This window comes from Arachis duranensis, chromosome 8 (genome assembly GCF_000817695.3).
Source record: "Arachis duranensis cultivar V14167 chromosome 8, aradu.V14167.gnm2.J7QH, whole genome shotgun sequence".
Classification (NCBI taxonomy): domain Eukaryota; kingdom Viridiplantae; phylum Streptophyta; class Magnoliopsida; order Fabales; family Fabaceae; genus Arachis; species Arachis duranensis.
In genome coordinates this window covers 40,264,841-40,275,350 of record NC_029779.3, presented here as the reverse complement: position 1 = coordinate 40,275,350, position 10,510 = coordinate 40,264,841, and the positions used below count along the sequence as shown (strand labels likewise).

Here is a 10,510-nt window from a genome sequence, read left to right as displayed (position 1 = left end):
TAATAATAATAATTTTATTTTGCTCTTTTTAGATGAAAGACTGTTATATTTGACAAAAAAAATAAGGGATTGATTTGTGTATTAATTTTTTTTGGGACTAAAATGTCTGTTTTTAAAATGTTTTGAGATTGATTTGGGTAATTATATATTCTGCCGAAAAATAAATTGAGAACTGATTTGTTTGTCGAAGTAAAACCTTAATTAGCAATGCTTTTGTATATTATTCTTTTTAGGACAAAAATATTTGCTTTTAAAATTCTTAGGAACTAATTTGGATAATAAAAAATAACATAGATAATTGTTGCTTATATTCTCTTAACAATATTTGTATATTAAAATTAGCCACTAATATAAAATACAAATTAAAAATATAAAATATATATTAAAAATGAATTAAACAACACATGTATTTCTAAGCCACCACGATAAGCCAATTCAAGAATAGATTGCATGGAGATTATCATAGTCGAATAGTCAATATCAAAAAGGATAAAAGGCAGTCTATGCAATTCACAATCGGACAATGTTTTACAACAGAGAAAGGCCAGAGAAAGGCCAGAAGTGGAAAAAAATTTAACAAGACAAGGTGCTAGAAGTTTGAAGACTAAAACTGAAGCCAAAGAAAGATTGAAGAGTGGCATAGTCAGAGAGTCCCTAAAAGAAGCAAGAATAGAGGATGAATATGCAATTGATGAATAAATGGTGGAGAGTGCTAGCCTACAAAAGGCACCCAAAACACCATGAGAACTCTTGTATGGAATTGTCAGGATTTTGGAAAGACCCCTGATAATTCACAATTTAAAAGAAATGTGTAAATTCCACTCTTCTAAGATTGTGTCCCTAAGTGAAACAAAGAACCAATTTCGATAGATGGAAGCAAAACTTCATATATGCGACTATGAAAATTGGCATATTATTCACCCTTTGGGAGTAGTTGGAGGACTTGTGCTAGCTTGAAAAGACAACATCATTGTTCAAGTTCTTTACAATGGAGAGTACTTTGTGATAGTCAAGGTCAAGGAGTTTGGAAGTAATAATGTATAGGGGATTATTGGTGTCCATTTGAGTTATTCAGAGCAAATTCGATCCTCACAGTTTGAGAAAATTACAACAATAATTCAACAATTGGGTGAAAAAGTGGTAATAGTTAGAGATTTTAATGCTCTAACAAGCTAAGTAAAAAAAGAAGGGGTGGAGGTAAAAAATTAGCAACCACCATTTTAACATTCATTAACTTCGTTGACAATAACAAGTTAGTGGATATTGGAATAGTGGGGCAGCCATTCACCTGGACAAATTGAAGACAAGGAGAGGAGTTGGTGAAGGAGAGACTCAACCGCTATTTAGTTAGGATGGAATGAAAGGCGATTTAAATACTAGAAATATTGGTATGGTGAAAAGGATGTTAGAAGAATTATCAGTGAAGTGTGGAAAATGGAAGTACCAGGCTCGACTATGTTTTCATTGGCCCAAAAATTGAAAGAATGTAGACATAGATTTGTCCAATGGCAGATCAATCACAAGTCCAATTCTTGGAAAGAAATTGAGGACGTCCAAGCAAAATTAGAGGAGTTGCACAGTACAAGAAAAATGATGAGTATCGTAGGATTGAATTTGACGGTATGAACGACGTTGAAAAGTGTTTACCGGTGAATAATTTTGTCCGACACTAATTACCGACAGATTTTTTGTCGATTTTTTAATGAATTTGCCGAGACTAAATTGCTAATTACTGTCGGATTATTCCGACGGTATCTTTGGCACCATATTATATGTTTTGGTACCCAATTACCATTGGATTTGTCCATTGGTATACCTTACGGTAGTTTTTTTTTTCACAATTAAGCCACAATTAATAGTCAAACTAAAATTCTTGTTAACATAATTAGGGCAGAAATTCAAAATTACAAAAAATCAACAAATGATTGTATTAAATATCAATTTTCTGAATATAATAAAATATCACAGAACTAGAATACAATGAAATAGACATAAAATAAATTAAATTTCTAAACCCTACGTATCCCAGTAATCGTCATTGTTATCGTCGGCCCCCTGCTGAAGCGGCGGAGTAGATGCTGATGTCAGAACCCTACCAGCAGCACCATTGCTTTCAGCGTATATATGCTCATTGTACACCTCTATCTGCCCTTGCAAACACTGTAGCTACTCCGTCATCTGCGAGTTGATGGCTGTGGTGTCTCCCATGCGTGTAAAAAGCTTGTTGTACCTCTGCTCATACTGCTGAGTTTGTTGGTGAAACTCCTGCGTGAGCTTCTGCACTCCTCCCTCAAGTCAACAACTTCCACAGGATCCGCAGAGGTAGAGGTAGATAAAGCCACTAATGCGGAGGAGCAGAGGTCGCTGGCAAATCCCCAACCTGAAGATGCGATTCTTGTGGGGATAAGAGGCGGTCTTGTGCCAAACCCTATCAGTATCTACCACTGAGGTATCCAAGCTGGGGTAGTTGTTCCTACTAGGCGGCTGATATTGCTGGATCGCGGCCTCCAATCTCTACGTGTAGTCCTCCTGTGTGACACACGTTGTGATTAGGATAACACTTAATTGATTTTAAACCAAATAAATTTCAAACTTAGAATTAATTGAAACTCACATAATGAGCCGCAGATTGCTCATCATGGAGTTGACGGTATAAATGGCGCCGAGAACTATTTACCTCAGATTGTTTTCATCTGACGCTAATTACCGGCGGATTTTTTGTTAGTTTTTTCAATGAATTTGTCGATGCTGAGTTGCCGATTACCGTCGGATTATTTCAACGGTAACTTTAGTGCCATATCATGTCTTTTGGCACAAGTTACCATCAGATTTATCCATCAATAAATCCTACGGTAGCTTTTTTTATTGCACAGTCAAGTCACAATTAGTAGTCAAATTAAAACTCTTGTTAATAAAATTATTAGCAAAAATTCAAAATTACCAAAAATTTACAAATTATTTTATTAGAAATAAATAGTCTAAATATAATAAAATGTTACAGAAGTAGAATACAAGAAAGTAGACATAAAAAATTAAATCCCTAAACCCCACAGATCCTGGTAATTGTCATCGTCGTCTTCTCCCTGTTGAATCGGCAGTGGAGTAAGTGCTGCTGTCGGTGCTCCACCAGCGTGCATCTATTGATTGTACACCTTTATTTGCTCTCGCAAACAATCTAGTTACCACAGCTTCTCCGTCAGGTCCGAGTTGAAATTGGTAAAAATAGAATTTTGACCAACTTTGGCGTGCCATAACTTAGTGCGTAAAGCTTGTATTTAGGTAAAATCTATCTTAATTGAAGCTAGTTAAATGATCTTTAAAATGTTTTAATAACGGAAAAAATCAGAATTTTACAGAAAAAGTTATGAATAAATGAAAAACGGTATCAAAAAACTGAATTATGAGATTATACAGCAAACTGAAATTCCTGGTATGCATGCCCACGCATAGTATGGTGCGTACGCACTGGGTAGAGCATGGAAAAGTGCTCGTGCATACACGAGGGGTATGCGTATGCATGAAATGGGAATGGCGCTCTGGCGTGTGCGTATGCATAAGCCCTGTTTTTGTGAATATACCTTGTTTTTTATAGTTTAGCCTTCCCGAAATGCTTGTAAACCCCTGTAACAGTGTAACCCCTAAATAAACCCTAGCAACTCATTTTTAATCCCTGGATAAAATATTACTATGTCCAACAAATTAAATTTAATTATTCTTGGACTAACTACTTAGTTAACCAGATGAGACATTGCAGGGATGGTAGTTTTATAGGATAGTGGTTTCATTCCACTCATGTCTTAAAGGAATTAGCAAATTGATAAAATACTAGGGTTAATGAACCTAAGCTTGGGAAAATAATAACGAATGGAGGTTAAACTATCCAATAATTTGTGAAATTGATTAAAGTTAATGATGAATGACTTATTGCCTGGGTAAGATGTAAGTATTGTAGTTTGTCCCACTTGCTTGGTTGCTCCGGGTTAAGTGGGGATGGTGGCCTCGTCCCGCTCACAGTGACGACAGTGGTGTTATCCCACTCACGAGAAAATTGAATTAATTATTTGATAAAGAATTGAGATTAATGAATCAATTGCTTGATAAATTAATAAAGAATTGGGGCTAATAAATCTAATAACTTGTGAATTTGATTAAAGACTACAAATATGATTGATTGCCTAGGTAATTACGCAAGGGTTGCGACTTTGTCCTACTTGCTCCGAGTTAATAATTGAGACACCTGGGTAAGATGCAAGGTTGTGGCTTTGTCCCACTTGCTCTGGGTTAAGCGGTTAAACACATGCCTGGATAAGTTGCAAGGATTGTGGTTTAGTCCCACTTGCTCTGGGTGAAGGTTAGAGACACCTGGGTAAGACGTAATGATTGAGGTTCATCCCACTTGATCGGGTTGAGATTTGTAAACACCCATCTGAATAAGATGGAAGAGTTAAGGTTTGTCCCACTTGTTATATAACAGTGATAATATATCTAGGATCCTTAAAAGAAAATGGCTACGACAAAAACAAAATCGAAGGTACAACGCTCACGAGAAATGGAAGGATAGAAAGCTTATACAAAAAATCAAGAGAACGATATATAAAAGTAGAGTTCCAAAAGAAAGTTATATAATCAAGACCTAGACTCGACCTGCGAAGTAAAGGCTGACTAGAATATATATGTATACATACAACTCAAGAATAAACCAAAAAACAAACATAATTCCTATTTCTCCAAGTCAACCTCTAGGAGGGACAAAATACAAAATATAAAAAAAGAATCTATTACACATACATATAAACATAAACAAAATACAAGCAAACACCAAGTCCCAAGATAGTTCTTCGCTTTCGAGAGTCTTCAGAATTCTTAGTGCGGTGCATCGCGTCCTACATCTGAAAACAACAATAGGTGTATAGAATGAGAACCAAATATTCTCGGTATGGTAAAGGTGTCCACATTGTTAATATAAAAAGGTCCCAAAAAAGTTAGAGACAATTCTAGAACTTCGACACTCTGATTAAAACTTAAGATTCAACTAAACCACAAATTTGGTAAAGCGCAGCTCTCTAATGTATCCAAGTCCCAATCTAACTATAACTCTACAATTCACGTTTGGTCTCATTTAACGCATGCCACCCCTTGCGTATGCAAGATGTAAAATTTTCACATGTCGTGTACATGAGCCACCTCCGCGTACGCGACCATGTGAGGCCGAAAGGTTTGCTCGCACACGCGTGCCATCTGCCGTGTATACGGGATTTCAAAAATTGTCGTTTTCGTGTACGCATGCCCTCCACATATGCAAGAGTAATGGAAAGAGCCAAATACTTGCGTATGCATGACATCCCCGCATACGCACGAAAGCGAATTTTTCTAAAAAGCTGATAAGTCCAGAAAATGCAGTTTTTACACAAAATTTTAAACGCGCATAATTTTTTCGTTAAAAATATTTTTTGTCCGCACTTCAAATATCGTAAACTTCACAAACCTAGCTTTCGTTTGAAACCAATTTCACAAAATTTGAAGGTCTAAAAACTAAGTTATGGCCCATAAGTTGGTTAAAAATAGATTTTTACCAAAATCCTCTAACTTTTAAAACTCCCAATTCAAATCAAACCAACCATATCAAACTTTAGTCCTAATAATTCATATACATTATCGAATACTCCTCAATCCTTCAACACCTAACTATTAAGTTTTCAATTTATCAATTCATTCAACAATTCCCATTTACAAAATCACCAAATTCACTTTTCATCAATAATCAATTTAACGATTTCCAACTCAATCAAGATCCATATCAAGTTCCCATTATTTCACTCGGACACACTTACCAATCTTACCTTTGATGACCTCCGACCCAAAGTTCACTAATTCAATCAACTTAATAATTCAAAAATTCATAATTTCAATCATCAGTTCATACCATATTCTCATATAAGTAGTCACATCTCAATTCACCAATTTCTAGCAACAAACTCATACCATCTTTCCCACAAATTATAACAACTAATCACCAAATCAAAGTCAAATTCAACACTTTCATCCATTTCAACAGTTTAATTCCATCCAATCACACAATTCAATCTTACTTCTAGGGACACCTAACCTAAGATTTCATGTCACATTACATGGTATTTAAATAAAACTTAAATCGTATCTTAACCGATTTTTTTCCAAACTCAAAACCACCAAAAAAGACCTCTTTCTCACAAGCTTTCAAATTCAACCACACAAGCTCAATATCAAGCACTCCAAATCACCAATTCAACTCCAATCAACATACATTCAATATAGATTTATACATTGTACCAAAATTAAAACTAGGATTTATCAAATTTAACTAACCACAAGGGTTTAGTGATTTCTTATATACCTTATCCACTGAGATTTGTGATTCATCATCATCATCATTATCATCATTATCTTTTTTTTCTTTTTCATCTTTTTTTTTTCTTGTTTTACCTTCTAAAGTTTTTTTTTTTGTTTTACTCTCTTAACAAGAATAAAAATAAAAAAAAATCAAACAAAGAAAAAGAAGAAACATATAATGCTACAAAATTATTTGAAAGAAGTTGAATCTACATTCATTCAACTAAAAGAAAGAAAAAAATAAAAAAAAAGAAAGTATTTGTACTGATAAATTTTGTATAATTCAAAATTCTTTCTCTTTCTCCTTCTCATCTTCTGCTTCTTCTTCTTCATCTTCTTATTTCATTTTTTCATTATTTCTTTTTAGGAGAAAAAATTAAACAGAGAAAAAAATACATAATGTTACAAAATCAATAAAAAGAGGAGGAGGAAAAAAATGCAACAACAATAGCAATAATAAAAAGCATGACGAAGAAGATAAAACACGCGAAGAAAAAGAAGAAGGAACACGAAAAAAAGGAGGAGGAACGTAAAAAAAAATGAGGATGATAAGAAAAAACGCATGATACAAAGGTTAGAGAAAAAATGACTTGATTTCACGTATGCATTATGTGTGTGAATTTTGTTAGATTAAAGTTAACTTATTTGAATTTGTTTGCTAAAAAGATTTGAATGTATAAGCAGGACTTTTGTTTTATAGGCCGTGATAATAAACACAAGTTATATTATTACATCATATACAATTTCTGTTACATACGTAGAGCTAAATTTAGGTTGTCTAGGATGAGACAAACCTATAAGACACATAAGCTCCCAATCCAGCAATAACCGCAAAAGCAGCAGCCATATTTACCACTAGATCTTTCTCTTCGTCATTCCATTTCCCTTCTTTGATTCTTGTGACAACAAGAGAAGCAGAAGCAACAAGTTCTCTGATTCCATTCCCAACAGTATCAATCATATCCTGTTTGCTCTTATCTGAAGACACTTCACCAGTACCTAACTTTGGTGACACTTTTCTCATCCTGATTTCTTTCTCTTTTAACACACCCTTTCCCACATCATCATCATTCGAAATTACCTTTCTTGCCTCAGAAGTCTTCCCATATTCTTCTTTAACCTCTTTTTCCTTCTTTGGGAGCCTTTCATCTTCTTCTTTTTCCTCTAATTGCTTTCTCACAGCTGCTAGTCTTGTCTTGAGCCTAGCTTCATCTTCACGCTTTTCGGCCGGCGATGAATCTCTTGCAACCGCTGTTAGTGTCGCCTTTGCCTCGTCCTCCTTTTCACGCTTTGAAGGCTTCTCATCTGTTTGGGATTCAATTCTAATTGTTAGGTTTGGTTTTGACTCAGACCCATCAAGAGATTTTATAAGACTGTAAGATAAATGGAAAAAGCGAGCATGTCCAAATCATTATAGTGACTAGACTTAATTTTTGTGTTAGTATGGGTTAAATTTAATAAATAATGAAAATTATATAAGAAATGTGTTATATGTATTTTTTACAGTTAAGCAATATACTTTTTATTTTTATTACTAAAAACATATAACTTTGTTATATATTCTGAATTTTTTCATGCACAATACTAGCATATAATGGTGATTGCAATTTCTATCACAGTTTAAATTAAGAGAATTCTTTTTAAAGAGTAAAATCGGATGAATAGTAAAGACTTTTATTAAATTTAAAAAGAATTAATAAATTAAATATTTTATCTTAAACTTTTTTTATTAAAAAATTATTTTTTATTAATATTTAAAAATATAAAATAAAATATATTATTAAATTATTAAACTAAAATAATTAAATTAATGATTAAATAATGGTAAAAAACAATAAATTGTAAAGATTATTTCTCTTTAACATAATGGTATTGAGTAATCATTACCTGATAGTGGCGGTCTTTTAATAATTTGGTCTTGAACCCTATTGGCTTCTGATGGAGGGAACAACGCTTTTAACCTACTCTCGTTTTCAAGCTTTGGGCTCTCAATAGGTCTATAGGAGGATGATGATGACGTGGCTTCCTCAGTACCCTTCTGTGCCTTCTTGTTTCCCATTAACGGTTCTTCCAATTTTGCATCTTCAGCTTTATTAGGAGTGGGCCTTGTTTTTCCTTGTGGTGTGTTAAGCGTCTCTTGTGGAACCGATAAGTTCTTTGGCATTGTAAGAACGAGAGTGCCAACTTCAAACTTGGCCTCAAGTGCCTCTGGGTTACAATTCTCAGGAACAGGATATGTCTGCTCAAATCTGCTCCATTTATTGCCTTGAATTGGTCTTTCTCCTGAAACCTTCACCTTTCTTGAAGATCCCACGAATGTAATTTTAATGCGTTCTTTTGTATAACCTGAGCATGCAAAAGCGTCAGAATAAAGATAATAATCTTGTTACATGTATTTTTTCTTTTGTTGCTGGTAATTCTTTAACAAAAGTGTTATGGGTATACAATAAATTAATTATTATGTATCTATGTATAAGTTTATACCTTGTTTAATGATAAATTCTACTCAACTTTCTCTAAAATAAAAGATAAATTATTCTTTTATGATATATCTTATTATTATTGAATAAAATAAAATGACTTATTATGATTAAATTCTTAATCTAACCTAAATTTTATTAACCTAATTAAATAACTATGATATAACCTTTTTACAAATTATAAAAATTACTAGAAAAGTTTTATTTTATAATTTTTTTTAAATCACATATCTATTAATTAATTTTAACCACTAAATAAAAAAATCTACAAAAGAACAAATACAAAACATCAAAGACACATAAAATGTAAAATTCTCAAAATACTTTCATAATAATTCTCTCTTAGAACAATGAAGATTTTTTAAAAAAATTTAAGAAAGCAAGAAAGAAAAAATTTTGAAAATTTTAAATTTTTTGTGCCTTTGGAATATATTTTTTTTTTGTCTTTTGAGATTTTTCATTTTGTGATTGAAATTGATTAATAAATATATAATTTAAAAAAAATTTAAAATTAAACTTTTTTTTAATAATTTTTATAACTTAAAAAAAGTTACATCATGGTTACTTAATTAGATTAACAAAATTTAGATTAGATTAAAAGTTAAAATAACTTAGGTTATTTTTAATTAGTATATTGTATTTTAATATATATTTTAAAATAAATACCTAAATAATTAAATCCTAAAGAATTTTAGATTGAATGCTTGGGTCTCTAATTAATTTTTAATCTCTAAAAATTTTTTAAAATTATTTTTGTCAGATAAATTGGTTCTTCTATTGTTTTTAATTAAAATTTTAATATATATATATATATATATGTTAGACAAATAAATTTTTAATAAATTTTATTATAAAATAATTAAGTATCAAAAAATATATTTTAAGATAAATTAGTATTTCTTTAAAATAATATAGAGATCAATCTATCTTACAAAAATAATTTTTAAAAATTTTTTGAATATAAAAATTTGTTAAGAACCAAAATATTTAAAAAAAAAATTGAAGATCAAGCCAAATATTTATTATATCTTTTATATTAATAGTCAATTTAATGACTGATATTTTATTATGTATGTCTAGTATGGTTATATATATATATATATATATACACGGACCTGGAAGATAAACATGGAGAAGGAAAGCTTCCGGTGTTTCTTTCATTTCTGATTTGGGCTGCAAAGTCTCATAGATACGACGAACAGATTGGTTTGTACGGAAAGTTGGTGTTCTTGGCCTCATAGCCATAGCTCTAGCTATATATGCAGTATATATTTGTTTTCTAATTTACAAAATTATTGTGATTTAATAAAGCCTTTCGAATTGGACTAGTTGATATTTTGTTTCGTTGTGCCTGTGTGTATATATATATATATATATATGAACCAATTGAAGCTCCGGAGATTTTTAGGGTTAAATGGGTTTCTTGTCATAGAGACTATTCATTCTTGTACGCTATGGTTTATTTTTGCTATGGGTTGGGTCTTCCCCGGCCACTTAGCTTCCTTTGCAGAGCAACATACAATTACATATTAAGTATAGCATGTTTGTCCGAAAAGTAAATTGTTCTTTGTTTTGCCCACACACTTGCAATAGCTATTATTAGAGGATATACTCATTTTGGTCCTCAAAGAATTTTAGATCAGACATTTTAGTTTTCAAAC

The 10,510-nt window shown here is 32.0% G+C and overlaps 1 protein-coding gene across 1 annotated transcript; it reads right to left on the bottom strand.

The window, feature by feature from the left end:
* Positions 1 to 7,044: 7,044 nt before the first annotated feature.
* On the bottom strand, positions 7,045 to 10,169 carry LOC107462716 (protein RESTRICTED TEV MOVEMENT 2). The gene is made up of 3 exons (XM_016081346.3): positions 9,965 to 10,169; positions 8,257 to 8,715; positions 7,045 to 7,674 (listed from the first exon to the last, which is right to left on the bottom strand). Exons 1-3 carry the CDS (start codon positions 10,092 to 10,094, stop codon positions 7,148 to 7,150), a joined length of 1,116 nt encoding a protein of 371 aa, XP_015936832.1. The 5' UTR covers positions 10,095 to 10,169; the 3' UTR covers positions 7,045 to 7,147.
* Between the last annotated feature and the right edge of the window lie 341 nt (positions 10,170 to 10,510).